The sequence below is a fragment of the Macrotis lagotis genome, chromosome X (assembly GCF_037893015.1).
Source record: "Macrotis lagotis isolate mMagLag1 chromosome X, bilby.v1.9.chrom.fasta, whole genome shotgun sequence".
In the NCBI taxonomy this organism is placed as follows: Eukaryota; Metazoa; Chordata; class Mammalia; order Peramelemorphia; family Peramelidae; genus Macrotis; species Macrotis lagotis.
In genome coordinates this window covers 268,149,476-268,174,350 of record NC_133666.1, presented here as the reverse complement: position 1 = coordinate 268,174,350, position 24,875 = coordinate 268,149,476, and the positions used below count along the sequence as shown (strand labels likewise).

Genomic DNA, 24,875 nt, shown 5'->3' with positions numbered 1-24,875 from the left:
TGATCAACCTTAATGGATTTGCTCATTTGATCAGTGCAATAATCAGGTACAATTTTGGGGTATCTGCAATGGAGAATACCATCTGTATCCAGAGAAAGAATTGTGGAGTTTGAAAAAAGATCAAAGACTATTACCTTTAATTAAAAAGACCCAATGTTATGTAATTATGTAATTTTGCTATCTCTTATACTTTATTTTTCTTCCTTAAGGATATGATTTCTCTCTCATCATATTCAACTTAGATCAATGTATACCACAGAAACAATGTAAAGACTAACAGACTGCCTTCTGTAGGGTAGGGGTGGGGTGGGGGGAGGGAAGCAAGATTGGGGGAAAATTGTAAAATTCAAAATAAATAAAATCTTTCTAAAAGTAAAAAAATGTTACATGTACAATAGGGTTTAACATATTTCCATATTAGTCATGTTGTGAAAGAGGAATTATAACTAAAGGGAGAAAAACTACGAGAAAGAAAGAAAAAATATGAAAGAAACTTTAAAAAGTGAATCTAATATGCTTTGCTCTGCATTCTGACTTCATTGTTTTTTTCTCTGGGTGTGGATGGCATTTTCTGTAACAGGTGCCCCAGGATTGTCCTTGATCATTGAATTGCTGAGAGGATTGTATCTGTCATTGTTGATCATCTTACAATGTTGCTGTTAATGTGTACAATGTTCTCTTGTTCATGTCACTTTACTCAGCATCAGATTGTGCAAGTTTTTCTAGGCTTTTCTGAAATCTGATCTTTCTTGGTTTCTTTCAGAACAATAGTACTCTATAACATCTATATTCCATTACTTGTTCAGCCATTCCCCAAATGATGGGCATCACCTTAATTACAATTCTTTGCCACTATAGAAATTGCTACTATAAATATTTTTGAACACATGAGATTTAAGTTGATCCTTTTTTTGATGTTTATTTAATTCATTTATTTACACACAATAGTCTAGTTGAAAAAAAGTAAATATAATCCCCATCCCCCACCCCAAGAACAGAGAAATCTCACAAAAAATAAAGTGAAAGAAGAAAAAAATGTACTTCAGTTTGTATTCAGATACCATCAGCTCTGTCTCTGGGATAGATTGCATTCTTTAGCATAAGTCCATCAGAGTAATTGCTTCAACATTTTTTTCCCACAGTTGTTATTAACTGTATTTCCCTCAATGTATTCCTTCCCATTAGCATTTATTCTATTCTCTTTCTACTTTCACTTTGTCCCTCCTCAAAAATGTGTTGTGGGGCAGCCAAGTGGCACAGCAGATAGAGCATTGGACCTGGAGCCAGGAGGACCCGAGCCCAAATCCTGTCCCAGACACCCAACAACCACCCAACTATGCCACCCCGGGCAAGCCACCCAACCCCACCACTTTCCAAAAAAAAAGTGTGTTGAATCTAGCTACTCTTTCCCACAATCCTCCCTCTCCTCTATCACCTACACCCCCTCATCACCCCTGTCCCCTTCTTCCCATCTCATTCCTCTCCTTTTTCTCTGGGGTAAGATAGATTTTGATACCTTTTTGAGTGTGTATGTTGTTCCCTCTTTGAGTCATTTTCAATGACAATGAAGGCTCAGTCATCCCCCTTCCACTCCATTGCAAAAACTTTTTCTTGACTCTTTTCTATGAAATAACTTATCCCATTCTTTTTTCACCCATTTACTCCATCTTTATATATACTTTCATATTCAGCTCTCTCCTGTGCCTTGTCTCCTAACTGCTGTGATAAATGAGGAGGTTCATATGAGTTATCAGCATCATCTTCCCATGTGGGAATACAAGCAATTCAACATCATTAAATCCTCCATAATTTGCCCTTCCTGTCTACCCTCTCTATTCTAGTCCTAAACTTGGAGATCAAACTTTTTGTTCAGTTCTGATTGAACAGGAAAGTTTGAAATTCTCTTATTTAATTGACTATCCATCTTTTCCCCTGAAAGAGGATATTCAGTTTTGTTGGGTAGCTGATTCTCAGTTGTAATCCAAGTTCTTTTGCCTTCTGGAATATCATATTCCAAGTACTATGAGCCCTTAAAATAGATGCTGCTAAATCCTGGATAATCCTGACTGTAGTGTCATAATATTTGAATTGTTTCTTTCTGATTGTTTGCAATTTCTCCTTGACTTGGGAGTTCTGGAATTTGGCTATAACATTCCTGGGAGCTTTCATTTGGGAATCTTTTTCAGGAGGAGATTGGTGGATTCCCCCAATTACTATTTTGCCCTCCGCTTCTAGGATATCAGGGCAGTTTTCCTAGAGAAATTCTTCAAAAATGAAGTCAAGGTCATGACTTTCAGGTAGCCTAATAATTTTAAAATTGTCTCTTTTGGATCAGTTTTTGAGGTCAGTTGTTTTTCCAGTGAGATATTTCACATTTTCTTCTAGTTTTTCATTCTTCTGGTTTTCTTTTATTGTTTCTTGATTCCTCACAAAGTCATCAGCTTCCCTTGGCTCCATTCTACATTTGAAGGAGTTGTTTTCTTCAGAGAGTTTTCCCATCTCCTTTTCCATCTGATCAATTCTCTTTTTATGGCATTCTTCTCCTCATTGATCTTTTGGACTTTTTTCCATTTGATCTAAACTGGTTTTTAACATTTTTCTTTGATTTTTTTTAATGCTGCTCACTTGGTTTTCATGATTTTCCTGTTTCACTTTCATTTCTCTTCCCAGTTTTTCCTCTATTCCCTTGATTGATTTTCAAAATCTTTTTTGAGCTCTTCCATAGTCTAAGACCAATTTCTATTATTCTTGGAGGCTTTGGATACAGAAAGTTGGACTTTGTCATCTTCTGAGTGTGTGTTTTGATCCTCTGTGGGATCAAAGTAATTGTCTACAGTCAAATTCTTTTTTTTCTATTTGCTCATTTCCCCAATCTATGACCTGGTTTTAACATGCTTCCCAAGCTTTTGAGTGTTTTGGGGATATTCCCCCCCCCCCCACAAGGACCTCAATTCCTTCAAGGTCTTATGAGAGGCTCTGACTGCTCTCCTGCCTGTGCTCTGGTCCATGGCTGAACACAAGTGAGTCCTTTATGGGACCCCATACTGTGACCTGGATCTGAGTTTGGGCAAAGCAGCAGAGTCCAGTCCCACCTCAACAGTCTCCCCCAACCTCCAATCGTCCATGGGCTGAGTGCTCTGGAAGCAACTGCTGAGTGGCTACTTGCTGGGTGACTCTGCAGGTCTGCTTCAGGTTCCTGGGGCCAGGATGCGCCAAGGGCCACAGCTGTGCTGAAGACCACACTAGCCTGGGCTCCTTGCTTACTCTGGTGTGGCAGTTTTCCTGCTGACCTTCCAAATTGTTCTTGTGATCCCTGGGTTGGGAGATCTGGAAACTACTCCTGCTGCCACAAATCCAGGCACTCCCAGGAACCCAGACACCCTGAGTACTGTTTCTGGAAGGTTGGAGCTTGTTTGCTCCAGTGTAGTGTGGTCCTGGCTATGCTGCAGCCCCTTTGACCCCAGTGAAACAGATCCTTCCTGCGGATCTTCCAAGTATCTTGGAACTGGAAAATTGTTTCACTTGGTCTCTCTGTGGGTTCTGTAACTCCAGAATTTGGTTGAAGTCATACATTTTAGGTATTTAGAGGGTTTTGGAAGAGGGCTTCTAGGAATTCCTCCACAATGCCATCTTGGCTCTGCCCCCTCCCTTCATTTAAGTTGATTCTTAAAGAAATTCAGGGAGGGTCAGGAAACAGGGATGATGTGGGAGAGCATGCTAGACTTGAGGAACTTCCATTGAAAAGACTTCAAGTCCAGAGATAGAATACCTATCTATGTTTGAAGAGCAGCAAGAAGGTCACTGTGCCTAGATCATAGAGTATGTAGAGGAGAGCAAAGTTTAAGAAGCCTGGAAAGGTAGGATGGGAACAGGTTGTAAAAGGTTTTCCATGGCAAGAAGATTTTTATGACCATGAGCAATTCTCTTAACTTGTATTTGCCTAAGTTTCCTCATCTGTAAAAGGGACTAATTATAGCACCTTCCTCCCAGGGTTATTGTGAAGATCAAACAAGATAATAATCATAAAGCACATATAGTATCTGCCTCAGGGTAAGTGCTATATGTTATCATCATCATCATCATCATCATCATTAATTATATATGTGTGTGTGTGTGTGTGTGTGTGTGTGTGTGTTTATATATATATATATATATATATATATATATATATATATATGACTTGCCCAAGGCCACACAGCTAGGTAATTATTAAGTGTCTGAGGCTGGATTTGAACTCAAGTCCTCCTGACTGTAGGGTCAGTGCTCTATCTACTGTGTCACCTAGCTGCCCCCATTAATTATATTTGATCCTGGGAGTAACAGGGAATAATTGGAGTTTACTGGATAGGAGAGGAGAGGGTGACATGATCAGATGTACATTTCAGTAAAATTACTCTACCATCCAAATGGAGGTTGGATTGGAATGGAGAGAGATTTGAGGCAGGGAGATCTGTTAGAAGTCTAGATATTAGGTGCCTACACCAATTTTTTTTTTTGCAAGGTAGTGGGGTTAAGTGACTTGCCCAAGTTAGGTAATTATTAACTATCTGTGGCTGGATTTGAACTCAGGTCCTCCTGACTCCAGGGCTGGTGTTCTATCCACAGCATTACATAGCTGCCCCTACACCAATGTTAAGAAAAGAAAGAGGTGAGGAGGTTAAGAAAGATGAGAAAAGATAAAAGAAGAGATGTGATAAACTTGGAGGTCAGACAGCCACTATCTGTAATGCTACAGGAATGTAAGTGTGGGTACGCACAGTAGGGTCTGCATTACAGCCCAGGAGATTTGACTATCCATTTACTAAATGTGTTGGGTTATGAAGTATTTGCAACATAATTCAAAATTAGCTCTGCATGTGTCTGTGAATCATTTGTTACATAATTATGTTATCTTACCCTCAACAGAACCCTACCTCCACCTCTCTTTCTCTCTATATATGCATATCTATCTATATACATATATGTATTTGTGTGCAATTCATTTATTCCTACCTAATTGATTCTCTTTTCTATTCACTAACTGGGCTATTCCAGACTTCTTTTCTTCTCAAGTCTCCCACAGCACTTCCTCCTCCTCATCTCAGTTGAAGAACTTGTCTTTACCAAAAAAAATTGAAGGCCATTCTCCCTGAGCTTCTTTACACATTAACACTCCTGAACATCATACCCCTCTTCTCCTCTTTCATTTTAATCTGATGAAAAGAAGACCCTTCTTTTTGTCCAGGTCAACCCCTCTACCTGAAGCTTTTATCATGTGTCTTTTAATTACAGCAGATTGTCCCTATTATCATCCCTCTTATTTCACTAATTTTCAATCTATTCTTATTGACTGGTTTCTTCCCTTCTACCTGCAGATAAACCTATTCCCCCTTTCCCCCTCTTTTAACCCCCCCCACTGGATAACTTCAAGTTGTCATCCTTATTTCTAATCAATAATCAGTTTAAAATCTCAGTCAAGCACTTAATAAAGTTATATGTGTTTATTGTCTTTATTTGTTCTTCTTTCTGATCAACTATGACAGACTATAATTCCAGGGGACCAAAGACCATTTCATTTTTAAAACAGAATTTTTTCCCCCAATTATATGTAAAGACAACTTTTAGCATTCATTTTTATTTTATTTTATTTTTATTTAAGGCAATGGGGTTAAAAGTGGCTTGCCCAAGGTCACACAGGTAGGCAATTATTAAGTGTCTAAGGCTGAATTTGAACTCAGGTTCTCCTGACCCCAGGACTGATGCCCTAACCATTGCACCACTTAGCTGCCCCAGCATTCTTTTTTTTTAAACAAGATTTTGTGTTCCAAATATTTCTCCCTTCTTTCCCTCCTCAATTTCTAAAATGGCAAGCAATTTGATATACATTATATATCTACAATCATATAAAATGTATTTCTATATTAGTCACAGCTGTGAAAATGGAAATAGACCAAAATGAAAAAAAACACAAATATAAAGTAATTGAAAAAAAAGTATACTCTGATCTACCTTCAGAGTCTATCAGTTCTTTTTTCTGGATGCAGATAACATTTTCCTTCTTGAATCCTTTGTTCTTGTCTTGATCATTATGTCACTGAGATAAACTAAGTTGTTCATAGTTGATCAGCACATAGTGTTGCTATTACTCTGGTAATAGCTCCTGGTTCTGCTCATTTCATGTTGCATCAGTTGGTACAAGTCTTTCTAGTTTTTTTCTGAAATTTACCTGCTCATTATTTCTTATTGCTCAATAGTATTCCATTACATTCATATACTCCAGCTTCAGTCATTCCCCAGTGGATGGGCTACCACCCATCTCTTGCTAGGGTGATGATAGATATAATACAGAATGAGACAAACATTTCTGAATGTAGTCAATCTAGGAATTTGTTTTGACTGCATATTTATTATGAGGGTTTTTTCCTTTGAATTAGTTATTTCAGGAGAGGGAGCAAGAAGGAGAAAAAATAAATGCTTGGTGATAGACACTACTACAACCAAGTTTTTTAAAAAGAAAAGTCTAAATCAAAAATATTCAGGATTGTCTAGACTGACAAGAGTTCTAGTAGTCAAGAGGAAATCATTTCTGGTAGAGATAGTTCATTAGGAAAAAGAGTATATTTCCTTTCTTCCCTTTCCTTCCTTTTCCCTAAATTCTTAAGTTCTTTGAAGCTTTTGTCCTATGATTGTTATAGGTATGGTATAAATAGTATTCCAAGTTCTATTTACTTCACTTTGTGTCAACCAATATATCTTCTAAAAGTTCTCCAAATCTATCCCTTTCATTATTAAGCATTTTTTTCATAACTGCTTATATGAATTTAATGTAAAAAAAACAACAACTAAAGATAGAATGCTGGAATTGGAGTCAGATTACCTGGGTTTGAATTCTGGCTCTTACAAGTCTCAGCTATGTGACCTGTGTGAATCAAGTCGCTTTACTTCATCTGAAGTAGGGCTAGTGGGAGAAAAAGGCTTTGTAAACCTTCAACTGATATATCAATGTGAATGAATATTATCTATTGTATCCTTTTTTTACTCAATATTTTCAGGATATGATATTTTGTTCAGCAGTGTCCAATTCTGTGACCTCATTTTTGTGGGGAGAATAGTAATATACAAAAAATCTCTTAAATCAATCCATAAGTATTTATTAATAACAACTATGTATTAGGCACTGAGTACATAAAAAAAAAGTCAAAACCAATTCTTGGTTAAGGAAAACCAATGAACAAAAATCTCTTCTGAGTATAATTTGTTTGACTGTGGAGGTACACAATGAAGGAAGCAAGGAAGCAATCTTCTCAGTGTCTTCCTGACCAATAATGGTAACTCATTCACAGCCCACAGAAGTGTAAAACTTTTTTCATATTTTCTCATCCCCAAACCACCTCTACTCTGACTGTTCCCTCTTGTCCCCAATACATATGCTTTCATTCTAAGATGGCACATTTTCACTTCAATTGATAACCTTGGAGACAGCTAGGTGGGTCAATGGATAGAGCACTGGCCCTGGAGTCAGGAAGACCTGAATTCAAATCCAGCTTCAGATACTTGATAATTAGCTGGCATTGTGATCTTGGGCAAGTCACTTAACCACATTGCCTTGCAAAAACCAAGAAAACCAAAACAAAACAAGATAACCTTGGCAAAGATTATCAAGGGTTTGAACTCCTCGGGCTCTAGATCCCCAATGCCATGGATTTAAATTCCAGATCTGCCACTTATTAGCTATATGACTTTGAGCCAACACTTGGCATCTCTAGGTCTCAGTGTACTTCTCTTTAAAATGAGGTTATTGGATTAGATGACCTTTAAGGTTCATTCTAGTTCTACCATCTGTGATCCTTTGCCCATGATGAGGCATGAGAAATAGATGAATAAAACCAGAATAATTTTGAACAGATTGCTTATTTGGATTATGGAGCTACATATATGTTTAATATTCCTCAGTACACATGATATTTACTATCCTGAATTTTCATATTTTATGGAAGCATAAAGAAGACTTCCCAGTTCTGCAATTAGTAAGGGAAAGTCAGGAAGGTGAAGAGTTCACAAATTGGAGAAACTGGGGGCATATCTCTAGTTCTTTTCCAAATTGTTATTTCTGTCTTTTACTTTAGAGGTTAGCCAGCCAAAAAATGGAAGTTCATCCTGGAAGGTCACCAAGACCTTACAATGTCACTGGACTGCTGCCTCTACGGCAATATGCTGTCTCCATGCAATGCCATGTGAGCACCTCAGAGTTCTGGAGCAGCTGGAGTGAAGAGAGAATGGGGACAACAGAAGGACTAGGTAAACTGATCCTGTGTTTTAGTGATAAGAACATGAGTTTAAGCATCTGAAGACCAGGCTCTGGATCCTAGCTCTGTCACTTACCTTGGTAATCTTTGATGTCACTTCCTTTCTCTGATGCTTTAATGCTGACTTCAGGGAACTTTGATCAGACTTACTGTATTTGGTTGTTAGGTTGGTGGGGACATGAGATTTGGCTATGTGCATCTGTATGAAGGTTTTGAAAGACTCATTTAATAAGATGAAATTTAGTCAGCACTGAGATTTTATATTTGCATATAAAATTTTTAATTAGTTTTACATAAAAACTTGGTATGATAAGTTTTGTGTCAGACCTGGCTTCAAATCTAGCTTTGTTTGTCTTCTGTGTGTGTGAAATAAGTCACAACTTTCCTGGGCCTCAGTTTCCTCAGTAACACATAGTTATTGCTAAGGTATCTTTCACCTTTGAGTCCATGATCCTATGATTTGATGGTCTTAAATTAGATGGTGAAAGCATGGCTAAACTGCAATTCATCTGGAAAATTTCTGAATGTTCTGAAAGCTCCATATGTCAAGAATAAAGTCTTAGACTTTATTATAAGAGGTGCTGTAGCCTTTTCCCTCTTTTTCTCTTTTGCCCTTGGCCTCTTCAAATTCATGAAGTGCGTATTAGTATAGGTGGGGTGGTGTAAAGATGACTAAGAACTAAATCATCCATAATCAATCATGAAAATGGCACAAAAATAACATTAAGAAATCTAGGTCACAGAGATATGAGTCTTTCTGAAAGGAATTGAACCCAGTTTTCTGAGAAACTTGTGCTTTGCCAAGAAATACAAGAAGGGATGTAGGAAGATGAAGACCAATAATGCTAAAGCCATCAAGGCCCAAGCAGAAGCTGCCTAGGCCTTGAGCACCAAGACCTCCAAGGCCAAGCTCCTCAGACCAAAGACCCCAACACCAATGCCTGGTGTACTGGTCCCAAGATGGCCCTAGGTACAGGTCCCTGGATCATGAAGCCCAATTCTAAAAGTTGCCAGAACCCCTGGTCTCAAAGCTTCCAAAATAATCCCCAAGGTCACTAAGTCTGACACCAAGGTCAAATTTAGTCCCAAGGCATCCAAGTCTGAAGCAAAGATCACCAAGTCTGATCCCAGGGCTTGCAAGATCCTAAGATTACAAAGCCCCATGAATCCAAGGCTTCTCAACCTGCTGCCCCCAAACCTAATCAAGACCTTTAATCCAAAGGTTACCAAACCCAAAGATCCTGGGATTAAGGTTACTAGTCTCAAACTTTCAAAAGAGATGCTTCAGGACAGAAGGACTTGTTTATACCCTAAACCACCATTTTTTTTTCTTAGCAAGGTATGATCATTTATTATTTTGTAGGAATAAAGGAAATGTTAAGTTCTATTTTGCTATCCAGATCAAATCAGTAATATTTTGTTCTATTTTGGGCACCACATCTTTTTAGATAAAATGGATAATTTTAATAAAGCAAAATTTAAAAATTTTTACAAAAATAAATCCAATAGAATTAATTAAAAAAAAGAAACAATTAGCTAGGAAAAAATCTTTAAAGAAAATTTCTCTAATAATGGACCTACAAACTATAGTAAGAACTGATTCAAATCTATAAATGAGTTATTCCCTAATTGATAAATGGTCCAAGGATATAAGTAGGCAATTTTCAAAAGGAAAAATATTCACTCTATCTATAATAATGAAAAAAAAGGTATAAATTCTTTATTTTTTCTCTTTCTAAGTAGAATCCTCTCTAAATAGAAGAGCATTTCTTTGTTTTAATTGTGTCTTCCTTAAACTTTCTGGCTTCATTAATACTAATACTGTGAATATGAGTCAGTTTCTCAAATAATATGCTATCTGGATGAAATTACAAGTTCATGCTTTCCTTGTTTATGTGTGTTTGTGTATATATATGTTCAGGAGACCTAGGTCTTCCTTCATTGTTTTTAACAAGGCAATGGGGGGGGTTAAGTAACTTTCCCAAGATCACACAGGTAATTGTCAAGTGGCTGTATTTGAACTCAGGTCCTCCTGAATCCAGGGTCAGTACTCTATGCACTGTACCACCTAACTGCCTCATTTTCCTTCAATTTTTAAGAGCCTGGGCAGAAAATCAACAGGCCCTCAGCCCTCCCTAACCACTGAATAACCACACAACTGACAGGATCCTATCCAAAACCATAACCTCAGACATTAATCTTCTTACCACAAGCTGGGCATCACATTGAAGGAGGGACAATGATATCTTGTAGTACAATCAGTGGAGGATAGTCAAGATCTTCATGGCCCTTGAGTTCATGCCATTATGAACACTAGTTGAAGGAAATGAAGCATTTTGGTCTGAGGGAAAGCTTATGGAGAATGTAGTAGGGATTTGAAGAATTATTACATGAAAGAAGGTTTGACCACAAAGGATAGAAGTTGCAAATTAAGCTTGATGGAAGGGAAAATATTCCTTTAAGATAGTGCTGTCAAAAAATGGAATGAACTCTTTCTCCTTTATGGGGGAATCCTATTTTGTAGCAATCTTGTTCACATGCATGGTCACACTTCTTTGAATGCACAGACACAACAAAAGTTTCCAAATGGTATCCTCCTAGAAGCAACCTGGTGGTTCTTTCTAGCTTTTCTGTTCATTAATTTACTGTTCAGTAAGTAGGTTGGGAAAGCAAGGGTGTATTTGGGAAAGCCTTTCTTCTCACACTTGGTTCATTTTCCACAGCTCCAAATTCCAGCTTGGACTTGTGGAGAGTTCTTGGGCCAGTCCAGCCCAATGGAGGGAGGACAGTGCAGCTGTTATGGAAGGTAATGATGTTTATGTCCCATATTAGGTTTCCCCAGCCTATTGGATAATCTTTTTCATATTCCCTTACCTAAAAGGCTCCTGAAATCCACCAAGGCTCACAAACGTCATTCTAACCAGAAGGAATTCTATCTACTTCTACTTAAGTCATCTTCAAGGGTAGTACCCATGATGTTGAAGAAGCCACTTCATTTCATTCAACAGTGTAGCTCACAATTCACCTGCCTCAAGCAACATCCTTATTAGAGCTTTCGCTGCTCACTTGTCACCTCCCTCTACCTTTCAGTTTAGAAGCTCTGGTTAAGGAACAGGTGAATTGGTTGATCATTGGAGGTATTGGAAATATCAGTCCGCTCTCTCTCCAAAAGGAACAGCATTCAAAGTGAGTCATTTTTCTAGAGAAAGTCCATGGGACAAGAGTGAAGAAAAATGTAATGTTAGTTTTTTTTTTTTGCAAGGCAAATGGGGTTAAGTGGCTTGCCCAAGGCCACACAGCTAGGTAATTATTAAGTGTCTGAGACTGGATTTGAACCCAGGTACTCCTGACTCCAGGGCCCATGCTTTATCTACGCCACCTAGCCGCCCCAGAAAAATGTAATGTTAGTGAATGATGGAGTAAAATAAAGAGGAAAAAGGCCATGGTGGAGACTAAATTGTTTACAAATTTAAAAAAATATGCACTAACAAATGCCTCCAATTGCAAAGTAGAGTAGAAAAAAAGATTGTATATGAAACCATGAATTTCTATTATGCATAATAGTTTGATTCTTTTAAAAAGCATAGAATAAATTCAACTTATAATTTCAAAACACTCCTGCTTATCTGTGTTGTGTTCTGAACTTCCTTCTGTTCTTTTCTATGCTTTTTTCTTTTAAATGTTTTAGGGCCTCTCCTTATTTTTTTTTTTGGTAGTACTCCTAGTATCTCTCCTCCTCCTTATTTTCTCCCCCCCATACACTGAAAAAAAAAGAAAAGCGATATCCTTGAAATAAATAAACATTGTTAAGCCAAACACATCTACATTTTGGACATATGAAAAAAATGCATGTCTGACTCTATACTCTGGGCTAATTATCTTTCTAGAGGTAGTTTGCTTCATTATTGATCCTCTGAAGTTATAGTTGGTCATTTCATTGATTAGAGTTCCTAAGTTTTTGTAAGTTGCTTATTTATATAATGCTGTTATTATATAAATTGTTTTCCTGGCTCTGCACCCTTACTTTACATCTATTCGTACAAATCTTCTCAAGTTTCTCTGATGTCATTCCTTATGTCATTTTTTTATTGGCTTTTCAATTTTAAGCAAATGCTTGTTCTATCTCCCTAGAACAAAGTCTAGTTAATCTTTCAAGGGTTTGGTTTAATCAATGACTTCTGGTGCCTGCCCTAGAGTGGATGTGAATGCCCACATTATCTCAGAAATCAGTCTATGCATGGGCTCTTATGCAATATGGCAGGACTAGGCTAACCAAGAATGAGATAGCCCAGGTCATTTACAGCATTCATTCCCATACCCTTGTGGTGATATCAGTCTTTTTTGGAATCAATCAACCATTGATGGGAATAGAGGGATATGTGAAAGGAGGCTAGAGAGAAGGCCTTGCTAACACTGACTTAAGATTTCTTAGTTATTTTTGGTTTCATAGTGGGTACCTTCAAGACCCGTTACAGCATTCACATGAATAGGATATTCTCAAAGGGTTTTATAATGCTAAAAGGAGTTTTAATATTTTAGTCACCTTGTGTTGATTAGACTCAGAGGGTAATGTTTTGATTATAGGACTGGTCCCAAACATTTTTCATTTTCATTCTCATTTCCTCTTTCACAAAGTGCCTCTTTGTCACTGTTTTCAATGGTATTTAGTGGATTTCTGTTAGTAATGTCAGCATTTTTTGTGTGTAGGTCACAAGAGAGGACCCAAATGTAAGGAAAACACGTGACTACAACATCTGGTACTTTCCAGAAAATGAGACAACTGTTAAAGAAGCAATTACCACGACCAGTCAACAGTTTAAATTTCATCTAGGAAGTGGTGCCTACCTGGTGTCTGTGGCGTACAATACATCCGATGGTGTGTCTCCAGAAGCGACACTCAGAATACCAGCTGTTCATGAAAAACGTATGTTATACATAGAATAGAAAATATTTCAATTCTTAAACCACCAAAATAATCACAATGGAGGGAATTTATGCTTAAAGGGGAAATGTCTTTCTCAAACAAATGGAAATGAAAGGATTTGTAGGCATTAAGGTGGGGATGGTTGGCAAAGAGTTATAATTGTTGATGTTCAGTCATTTAGTCATGTCTTATTCTTTGTGAACCCATTTAGGGTTTTCTTGGCAACAATAATGACCTCACATAGGGCATCTGCCACAAAGGTTAGAAAACAGGAAAACGTGTTTCTGAGAAACAGAAAAATTAAACAGTAGAGCTTATTTTAGGAATTTATCTCTAAAGTAAAGTGAGATGGGGAGGTGGTGTTTAGGGGGCCACTCAGTGTAGGAACCTAGAAAAAAATAGTACAAGCCTGCTATCCTAAAGGTTTATAAGTAAATATAGGATTTAGAGGGAGAGTTAAGTATGTACTGTGGACAAAAACCTATATCTGGAGTTAGGAAGATCTGAGTTCAAATTTGACCTTGGACACTTAATAACTGTGTGACCCTGGGTAAATCACTCAAGCCTGTTGGCCTCAAGTTTTCTCATCTGTAAAATGAGCTGGAGAAGGAAATGACAAACCACTACAGTATCTTTGCCAAGAAAACTTCAAATGGGGTTAGGAAAAGTCAGACTTCCTGAATAACAACAAAACAGAATTTAAGCCTCTAGAGATGGTTTATGAACTAGGAATCTAATAGATTGATTTCTTTTAGACTTGAATGAATCCATTTGGAATGAAGACACATTTTAGCAAAATTTATATTAAAATATAATATGATATTATATATATATATTGTATATATTATATTATAATATTAATAGTAATGATAGCTAACATTTACATAGTGCTAAATATTAAGCATTATGCTAAGCATTTTTCAATTATTATCTCATTTTATTCTCACAACCACCCTGGGAGATAACTACTATGATTATCCCCTTTTTTACAGGTGAGAAAACTGAGACAAACAGAGATTAATTAACTTGCTCAAGGTCACATAACTAGTAGCAATCTGAGGTACATGCCTTTCAATGATAAGGGTACAGTTACTGGCAATCCCATCCTCTCTCTGTTTGATGTGTTATTCTTTCAATACCAGGGAGTGTAATGGGACAATGGATTCTCAAAGAGTTGTTACTTGTATTCCCCAGGTCTTTCCTTTTGGAGATAGTAGCTATTGATCTGTGGGGTGATGTTTATTCAGTGAGAATCTTGACTCAAGCTCCTATATACTGGGAAAACCTACTTTCTTCCCTTCCTTACATATTGTCATCCAACAGACCTCTAATATATGAACATGGTACATTGGAGATGACTGTTATCCTGACTTGACTTAACTGTGAAGTTTTTTTTTAAATTCATAACCAATGAAGTGGAAGAAATATAATCAAAATATATTAATGTAATGGGGGACTGGTCAATGAGAGCCCATTCCTTATGAGAGTGAGCATTATGTTTGACTTAATGCTGTCCCCTACGTGGACTTTGGAGCATGATAGGTTTTGCATAACTGTTTCTAATCCACTTACCAAAAATGGAGGAAGGGCTTTTCAAATGGCTTTCTTTTTTTAAAATTGCTTTCTCTATTTTCCTGGTTGTGTTTTTATAGTATGAGCTAATACCAACCTTCAAGAGATAGAGGGAACTCTGTATGACCCCCTCTCACTTAGAAATGATATGAAGCTGCAAAAATATGACCCTACTATTGCTGAGAAGAAATATTGAAGATACCTGACTTGTCGGGATGAGTGGAATTTAGGATAAGTTTCCTCAGACAGTAAATGAGCTAGAAATGATGATTCATTCAGACAAGAACCCATTGGAGAGATTCTTCACAAGTACTCTCTTTTTTGGATTCTCTTATTTTCAGGATCTCCTGGTCCCTCTGCCATTTTCTGGATACTTGATTTCTTTATCTAGTGTCAATAACAAGTTAACATTTCCTAAAGGAAATCATCAATATTCTTCAGCGATTAATACCCCTATCAATCAATAAGTAAACATTGATTAAGCTTCTGCTATGTGCCAGACACTGTGTTAGACACTGGAGATACAAAAGGAGGCACAAAATAGTTCTTCCCCTCAAGGAGCTTACAATCTAATAAGGGAGACAAATGCATATAGATATGTACAAAGCAAATTACATACAGGATATAGGAAATAATTAATAGAGGAAGGCACAAGAATTTAAAAGGGCTCCAGTAAAAAGAAAGGATTTTAGTTGGGACTTAAAGGAAACTATGGAGGTATCTTCTAACCAATCAAATCACATTAATTTTACCAAGGGATTTTACTGAGATGTCAAAACAGGAATAGAAGAACATGCTCCTTTCTCAGACGAGGTCATTCCTCTATACCCTCTTGATATCTGGCCTCAATCTTAGTGTTTACTATAAAGCATTTACTCCACTTTCATGATTTCCTTCCTGATTGTGTGGCACAGGTGATGGATGAAATCCCTTTAGATAATGATATATCAGTAGCTTGGCCCAATTCATTTCTGACCTGGGTCATGTAGGTCACTCCTTGAGGTGATGAGGTTGTCAAACTCTAGTATAGACTTCTGATAGATATCAAATATCAAAGTTCACAAAATCCTGGTTATCTCCAGTATTCCTTTATCCTTCTCAGAAACTGTAGGATCATATGCTTGCGACTTCATGCATTTCATCATTTCAACTAGAATCATTGCTGAATAATCAGTGTTATACCTTTGGAACTGACATGGGGTTTGGTCAAAACCTAAATGAGTAAGAATTCCCTAAATCATTAAAGTAACGATCAGGTTCCCTGAAACTCTAGAGCTCTGACTACCTCTAATTGGGTGAACCATGTACAATCTACACACTCAATTCATGAGGTTCTTTCCACATGATTTATGGATGTAGGGCCCTCTTTCTACCATCCTGTGGCCCTTATGTGGATCTTGGCCCTGTAGATCTTCCATCTCATTTATGGAGATTCATCTCCAGTACATGTGCTGGCAACTGAGTGGGTGAGGGTAGGACCAGCAGGAGCAACGAGACAGGAGCACATTTAGGAGCCAGCAGAGGGGGCTGTTCTACATTCTGTGAATGGGGCTCTCAGCTGTGGCAACATGAGGCTTCCCTATAGCAGACTGTGTTTACCATGCTGAAAGAGCTTTTGTATTCTCATTTCAATCCCTCTTTCTTTTATAGAATGAATATAAACTTCCCCTGGTCGTGGTTGGTGGAACATGGTCCCGGATTATAAGTGCAGCTTTAGTAGGAGATCCAAGCTGGATGTTGTCCAGTGGGAGATCCTCAGAGTCCATGGTGGGGACAGGGTGATGGGGGGGGGGGCTCTGATTTCATTCAGTACTTCTGATTTTTTTTTCTGTCCTTGTGGATTTGGAATATTTTCAGTAGAAAATCATCCTTACTATTTAAGCTCCAAATTTCCTCCTAAAGAGGCACATACGATTTGGCTCTTGAGATGGGGCTACTCCTGAACCTGCAGACAACTTATGAAGGTACACAATGGATATGTGGCTTAGATGGCTAGTTGCTGGTTGGTCTAGCCATGCCTCTGCCTTATCTAAATAAGGTCTCAACTTCTCTGAGGATAGGAAACCATATATTCTTTATGTAAGGCTGGCCTTAGGGCTTAGTTAGGTGGCTACCCATAAATCTACCAGTATGATTTTAGCATTATCTGGAAATTCTCTTTGGATTTCATTTTTCCTCCTCCTCCTCCTCCTCCTCCTCCTCCTCCTCCTCCTCCTCCTCCTCATGCCTGGAATTCTGTCATTAGAAATTTAATCCTTTAACTTAAGGCTTCCCCTGATTTATCCATTAAAGTACAGCAAGGGTAGGGAGACTACAAAGGACTTTCATTCCAAACATCTTCATACCCATTTACCCTCCCACATTAAACTTTATGTCCCTTCTACTTAGTGTGAATCCTTAGATACTTTCCTAAGACCTAGTTCTACCAAGGGGATGGGAAGAAGGAATGAAAAGAGGGATGGGGAGTATAAGTGATACATTTGAGTGTGTAAAGAGGAAACAAAAATAAGAGATTAGGAGAACTGAATACCTATTTGAACTATTTAATGGTTTCGTTGCCTGAATTTGGGCTTTCCTCCCTGTTTTATGTCTCAAGTCTCGTGTCTCTGCTAGTTGCTGAGCAAGTGATGCTTCACGGGGCTGACACTGTTTGGGGTTTCTTGTGTTTAAGCTCTCCAGTGCATTGAAGCTATACAAGTGTACAAATCTCGGGACTGCCTGGAGGTGGAGTGGCAAACCCTAGCTGAAGAAGTTGACAGATGGCTAATAGAGTGGTACCCAGATTCAGAGATGGAGAATTTGGAGAGATCCTGGGAATTTGTCTCACAGACCAGGAACTGGACCGTAAGGGCAGGTAAATCAAAGCCTCACTTTACAGTTCCTTGAGCATAGTTATAACTATAAATAATCTTCAATTTTGTCTGCAAAAAATAGTTTAAAGGCATTTTTAGTTGCCTTCAACTGAGTTTCTGCAGCAACAAATAATTGTGAATGCTGCCTCTTTTTAATCCTTGAAGGTTGAGGCTGTTAGGAAACTGGGGATAGTTCATTTGCCTGGTTGATTGCTGATGAAAAGAGTTTGAAGTAAATTTTATTTCCTCTTCACTTGGAGGTTCTGTCCTCTCTTAACCAGAAATGAGAGAAAAGGAACATCTGCTATGTACTAATCATTTTTACAAATATTATCACAATTCTGCATGATGGGTGCTATTATTAGCTGCATTTTACAATTGGGGAAACTAAGGCAAACAGTGTTTTGTTTTTTTTTTTTTAGTGGTCACACAGCTTGTGAATATTTGAGACCAGATTTGAATCTATATCTTCCTGACTCCAGGCTTGGTATTCTCTCCATTGTGCCTCCTAGCTGCCAGTGGGGAGAGAAGAGCCTCCAGCTTCCAGGACAATATTTTCTGGGAATAGTACTGCTAATCTGGGGCTCATCAGACATCTTCATTGAACTTTATAATCCAGCTAAAGTCAATGAAATAATTAATCTTGTCTGGGATGGAGGAAGACAAAGATAGGAGCTCCTAAAACTACTACTATGTGACTGTGCTCTTTAAGGTCATTCTTGTTCTGAATGGGGTGCTTTTGTTCTGAGAAATCTTAGCTCTCCTTAAATTACTAAAGAAATAAGAAGCCTCTTTGCTAGGGTACAAGGTTTCACCCATTTCCATTAGTAAAATAATTCATTAGAAAATCAGCAATGGGGCAAAATATTTCTGGAACAAGCTGGAAAACCTCAGAGCTCATCACTAAAGTAAACAAACTGTGTATATGTGTGAGTGTGTTATGTGTGTTTATATGGGTATATAGTTAGATATATATGTGTATATATATATATATATGAATTCATGTATAATAAGGGATAGAGACTAGACTTGTGATTTAATTGGTATAAGGAACCTCTAGATAATTACCAATACAGGTTACCATTTTCTCTGTAATTGGTAATGTTAAAGAGTTGCCTGGTTTCCTACTAAGAGATTTGTGATCTCTTCATGTTGTATATACTTCAGAAGCAAAATTCATTGCTTCTTAATTTCAAGGTGGTCTCTCTATCTCCAAGACCATGTTTCCTTTCCAAAAACAAATAGTCAAATGAACAAAAAATAAGAAGTGAGATCTTATAATTTACTGGGAGTATAATCAAATGAATTAATTAACAACAATGAAGCAATAGATGCTTCAGGGTCAGTCTGAAGATCCATTCCCTAGGCAGCCATGTGGTACATGTAGCATGTTGAATCTGGAGTCATGATGTTCTAAGTTCAAACCTGCCTCAGATACTTTTGCTTAAACTCTGGTCAGCTTCAGTTTCCTCTGTAATTGTAAATAATAGCAACTACCTCCAGGACTGTTGTGAGTGTAAAATGAGATAATATCTGTAAAGTGCTCTGTAAACCTGTATATAAATGTGTTCATATATGGCTTATATATATATATATATATATATATATGACATATACTATAATAATATATTATTATATACAAAATAATATATTCAGGCTTGGTATTCTCTCCATTGTGCCTCCCAGCCAATGGGGAGAGAAGAGCCTCTAGCTTCTAGGATAACATTTTACTGGGAATATTACTGCCAATCTGGTGCTCATCAGACATCTTCATTTAACCTGATCGTCCAGCTAAAGTCAGTGAAATAATTGATCTTGTCTAGTATGGATGAAGATGAAGATAGGAGCTGCTATATAATAATAATAATAATAATAATAATAATAATAATAATAAAAGTAATTCTACTTAATAATCATTTAAAACTTATTATTATTATTGTTATTATTATCGTTACTGTTACTACTACCCTTAAATACATCAAGTCCAATCCCCATAGTTAGCAGAGGAGGAAAATGAAGACTAAGACGTTTTCAGTGATTTGCCCAAGGTAAGGCAGTCAGTGGGGTAACTACTTTGTATCCTAGTTCCTGGGAAAGTATTGTCTCCATTCAGTCACTATGGGCTTAACATATGTGGTTTTCTTTCTGCAGACATCTTTAAGCCATTCCAGTGTTATAACATCTCAGTGTATCCAGTGGTGGGAGCTGAAGTTGGCGTTCCACATTCTATCCAGGCTTATTCTGAAGAAGGGAGTATGTAACAGTACAGCATCTAGCATTTTTAGGGGTCAATGGGCATCTGAAGCCCTTTTTTCTTTCTTTTTAAAATTTTTTTCTATTTTTTATCTGAGACTCTTTCAATAAGGGCATAAGGATGGCACCCTCCATAGCTCATTCACCACCTCTATTGTTGCCTAGCTTTGCACTTTATGAGCTTGGATTGAACATTCAATGTCAGACAGAAAAGTGTGATGTTTAAGGATGATTAATTTGGACTGTGGATGATGGGTTGGAGATGAGAGAGATAGTATGGGAATGGATTTTGAAAGGGGTGGTGCTCTTAGAGGTAGAAGGAAAAGAGTGAGACAAGGATCAGAAGTAAGAAAAACCTAGAGATGTAATTGGTCTAGTATAGCTAAGCCTATTTGTGGAAGAGGAGGAGTGAATGGGACTGACTATATTATGGAAGATCTTGAATATCAGATTGGATTTGCATTTTAGTACATAAAGATAAACCATTGAAACTTTTTGAGTAAGGTAATGACATGATTAATCCAACTTTTTAAAGTTAAAATTTAAAAATTATTTGTTCTGGAACCAGAGCATTATTATAAACATCCAAATATAATACTGATCTGTATGAATTTAAGAATAGTCTTTTTAAAATAGCTATAGCTATCCTAAACAACCTCCAAATGTCATAGAATGAAAAACTATTAAAATATAAAGACTCAAAAAGAAGAAATCAAAATCACACAGATTCAAGAAGTACTAGCTATTCCTATCATCTCATCTGCTCCAGGGGTTTCTTTGATTCTACAGAAAATGAATTTGCATCACTAAACTTTTACTTAAATACAAAAAGTATTCATTATATCCATCTGTACAATTGTTTACATATGATTAAACATGAAAGAGTAATAGGATAATAACTTGTTTCTAGACCATTTCTATCAGTGATCCATTAACTGTCTGAGAAGAATGAGGTGATGGTGATTACTCCCACGGCTGCTAATTATTAAAAACTGACATGAAGTAGGTGCCACTAGACTTATTGAATGAAACCATTCTTGTTTTACCTCTGGATCTTTGAAATGATCAAGGTCCAAAAGTGGATTCAAAGGTCTTCAGGGGGAACATTTACATGAACTCAAATGACAATATATACATAAATGACCAAGGGGAAGCTAGGTGGTGCAGTGAATAGAGCATTGGCCCTGGAGTCAGGAGGACCTGAGTTCAAATCTAGCCTCAGACATTTAATTACCTAGTTGTGTGATCTTGGGCAAGTCTCTTAGCCCCAGTGCCTTGCAAAAAAAAAAAAACAACTAAAAAATGGCTAAGTCTTGCAGGTCTGTTTTCAGAAGTAGCATTGTCCGGGCCATTGATACTAAAATTACCTAAAGATTATATTTTTGTTAGAAACTCAGAATTACTCATTGGGTAATGTCTGTGTAAATCATGTGATAAAAGGATAAAATATAATATCATCCATCTCATCTATCTCCTACAAGATGCTTTGAGTGAGCCTATATCCCAACAAATTTATTCAGTTTTTTAAAAAGCAAAGCTATTATTGTAGCTATCTACACAATAATCTGCTGAACATTAAATATAAAATAACAATAGTAGGACCCTAGGATTTACATAAGTCCCACATTCATGGTTTATTTATGTTCTGAAAATATGTAAAATAGAACAAAATATATCAAGGATGCTAGAATTTTTGATGGTCATATAGAAAATTATTTTCATAAAACATATTAATAACACAACCATGTTAAGAACAATTGATATAAAACATAGAATTTTCAGGGAAACAGTTTAAGTTTGTTACTGACCTGCCTAACTTTAAATCCATTATCATATGGCTTCCTGATTAAAGAATGAATCAAATAAAAACACCAAGTTGATTATGAATGATATTAAGTTAATATAATTCTACCAAAGAACACATTGAACACCTTACACATCTGGTGGAATTTTTCTCCAAAACCGTTGAAATGTCATTTAGGTTCAATAAGATTCAAGAGTAGACTCTAAAACCTCCACTTGGGCAATATCTTTATGAACTTAGCCAGTTAAAATATTGATAGATATCAGAAAAATGAATTAATCATAAAGATTTATTTGGAAATCAAGTTTATCTGCTTAATTGAAGACTGGGTCATTGCCACCAGAAACTTCAGAAAATTTTTCCATAAAAAGAGCACTTACAGATAGCTAGAAAAATGTGATCCAGTGGCTAGAATTACAGAAGCTTACTATTTATCATGGTTTGCCATCCTGAAAACATATATCTTAAAATATCCTGGACAACTCAGCCCTGGACTTTTATCACATACAGAGCTGTTACCTACAATTATCCAGATGTATTTTTGATCCATAAAATTTAGCAATATTTTAAATAGATGTTGCCTTGCTGCATACTCATAATCTCTAACTAAGCTGCCAGGAATAAAAATTAAAATATAGAGATCTAACAGAGCTAAGAGAAGGTAGGTGATTGCCTCATGGCTCGTAGCTATCTGTTGGAACTAGAACCTGAGTGATGGAACCAGTCTTCCTGACTACCCCCTCTGGCACCATCATCCAGCTTTAATCCAATCTGAGTTGTGTTCATCAGAAACCTTTCTTTTCCTTGAAGTTGGAGGTGACAAATGTAGTAGAAAGTCAGGCTGATGGTGCATGAGTACTCACTGTCTGACTTCCTGTCTTATTTTAAAAGTCCCATTAGATGGCCCACAAGTTACGGTTCAAAATATCAGTGCCCAGACAGCTATAATAAAATGGAAAGAGATTCCCAAGATGAAGAGAAGGGGCTTCATCAGTAACTACACGGTGTTTTATAAATCTGAACATGGAAAAGAATTTGGTAAGTGTACATATGTATTGACTGAAAAAAAATCTTTTTATTCTAATCAAGGTGTTGTCATTGTTGTGGTTGTTATTTGTCTTTGTTCTTGAAAAAGACATCAAGGAGGTGATGCCATTAAAAGCAAGTGAGCAAAGTCAACAGTCTCACTTTCTCTTCTGGAGCCATCTGGGTCCAGTGACCAGATATGGATCAGGATAACTGGAGATGATCCTGAATGCAGTGGGAGACCTTGGACTTTTAAAGCTCTTAAAGCAGTTTGACTAAGGCAATGCTCATTAAGGTTAGGTAAGAAAGAGATGAGGCAAAGAGGCTAAGAGGGACCATTTTCAAAATGAAGAAAAATGTTGTTGGCTGGGTAAGACCATGGTAATTGCATTGACCTAAGCTGATAGGCAATGGACTTTCTTAGTGGAAGTCTATGTCCTAAATGATGTACAAACCTCCTCCTTTAGCTAATTAATTTCAATTTAGGCTTGGTGAATATCAAACCATGTCCCCAGTGCTGTGGTAGACTTTCTAGGGAATACAAAGGTGAAAACTGGCCTGGATCTTGCCCTTAAGGACCTCATCTTAGAGTAGACAGTCTGTGACATAGACAAGATTAAGTAAAATCCGAGACCGAATATAAGATTCTATAGGTGCCTTTGAAGAGAACTAAGAAGGAAATATTTGCTTTTGATGAACAGAACTAAAGGTGAATTGGTTGAGAAGAGTGATCCTTGGGTATGTGGAGCAGAATATTGATTGTTTTCTCCTTACCTATGTGTGTGTGTAATGGAAAGAAGCACACAATACTGAAGGTTGGTTTAAAACCAACTAGTAACTAGTAACTAGTGGGGTTTTGTGACTTGTGAATTTGCTGTTGTAGGGAATAGAATTCAGATGCTTCTGATTTATTTGGCCACCAAAATGTTCCATTATCAGGATCCCTGGAAGAGTGCCAGATGGTATTTTAAATTACTCCAGCCTGTCTTTTAAAAATTCATCAAACCTTTTCTTACAGCTAGGACAGTCAATTCTAGTGTCTTGAAATATGAACTGGATTCCCTGGAAAGCAACACTCTATACACTGTCTACATCATGGCGAATACCTTGGCTGGAGGCAAGAATGGAACAAGTTCCAAATTCAAGACATTATACATTAGTGAGTAACTGTCAAAGGGAGTGATTTTTCTTTATGGACATTGCATTTCTTCTCAACTCTATCTGCTTACCTTGAGATTTCTTTAAGTTTATACTCTGATGATTACCTTTGAAAAAAAATAAGAAAAAAGGTGGCTAGGTGGAGTCAGGAGTACCTGAGTTCAGATCTGACCTCAGACACTTAATAATTACTCAGCTGTGTGGCCTTGGGCAAACCACTTAACCCCATTGCCTTGCAAAAACTTCAAAAAAAAAGATAAAAGAAAAAGTCCAAAAGAAAATAAAGGATGAGGGTTTTGGTTTTTTAAAATATGGAATGATCTCTATTGCATCCCATATTATGATATTCCAGAATGGGGTGCAGAAAAATGACATGCTACTGTGGAAACAATTATTACTTAGGAGAAATGGAAATTTTAGAATTGAGTTGAGAGTTAACAGTCATTCTCCTGTTTCATGGGCTCAAAGGCTAAACTCTGCTACAAATAAATTGAGCAAGAATGGCCATTCTAAAAATCAATCTCTATACCAAAACAAACCTTAACATTATCACCAAGTCACAAACACAGATTCTAACATTAGGAGAGATGAGAAACTTTGGCTTATCATAGAATCAAGAGCTGGAAAGGACCTTAGAATCATCTAATTTGACTCTCTTTTTATAAATGAGATAACAAGTCTGGAAAGGGGAAAAATTATTTGCCTACAATTATATTTAGGAAGTAATAATGGAGGCAGGTCTTGAATTCTGAACATCTAAATCCGAAAAGGATTCCATTTTTGAGCACACTGAGCAAATACAAAAGAATTGTAAAAGTGTTTCGCAAAGGGACAAGTAGGAGAATATTAAATGTATTACATTCTTTTTTTTAAAAAAGCCAGCTATAAAGAATTAAAATTCATTTTTTTACATAAAAACACCATATGTAATCATTTCCATAAACAAAAAATACATTTAATATTGTCCTACTTGTTGGTTTGTTAAAAACTTTTCCAGTTCT

The 24,875-nt window shown here is 37.0% G+C and overlaps 1 protein-coding gene across 8 annotated transcripts in view; it reads left to right on the top strand.

Annotated features, from left to right (window-relative positions):
* Window positions 1–24,875, top strand: part of IL31RA (interleukin 31 receptor A) — a 108,239-nt gene that overhangs the window by 70,059 nt on the left and 13,305 nt on the right. For 7 of the 8 annotated variants that reach the window (XM_074208768.1, XM_074208771.1, XM_074208767.1 and 4 more), the window contains 7 exons: window positions 8,106–8,277; window positions 11,009–11,091; window positions 12,993–13,209; window positions 17,453–17,635; window positions 19,785–19,886; window positions 22,582–22,728; window positions 23,735–23,875. In XM_074208768.1, coding sequence (XP_074064869.1) covers window positions 8,106–8,277; window positions 11,009–11,091; window positions 12,993–13,209; window positions 17,453–17,635; window positions 19,785–19,886; window positions 22,582–22,728; window positions 23,735–23,875 — 1,045 coding nt within the window. The remainder of the gene's footprint in view (window positions 1–8,105; window positions 8,278–11,008; window positions 11,092–12,992; window positions 13,210–17,452; window positions 17,636–19,784; window positions 19,887–22,581; window positions 22,729–23,734; window positions 23,876–24,875) is intronic. The other variant, XM_074208773.1, reaches the window with a different exon arrangement.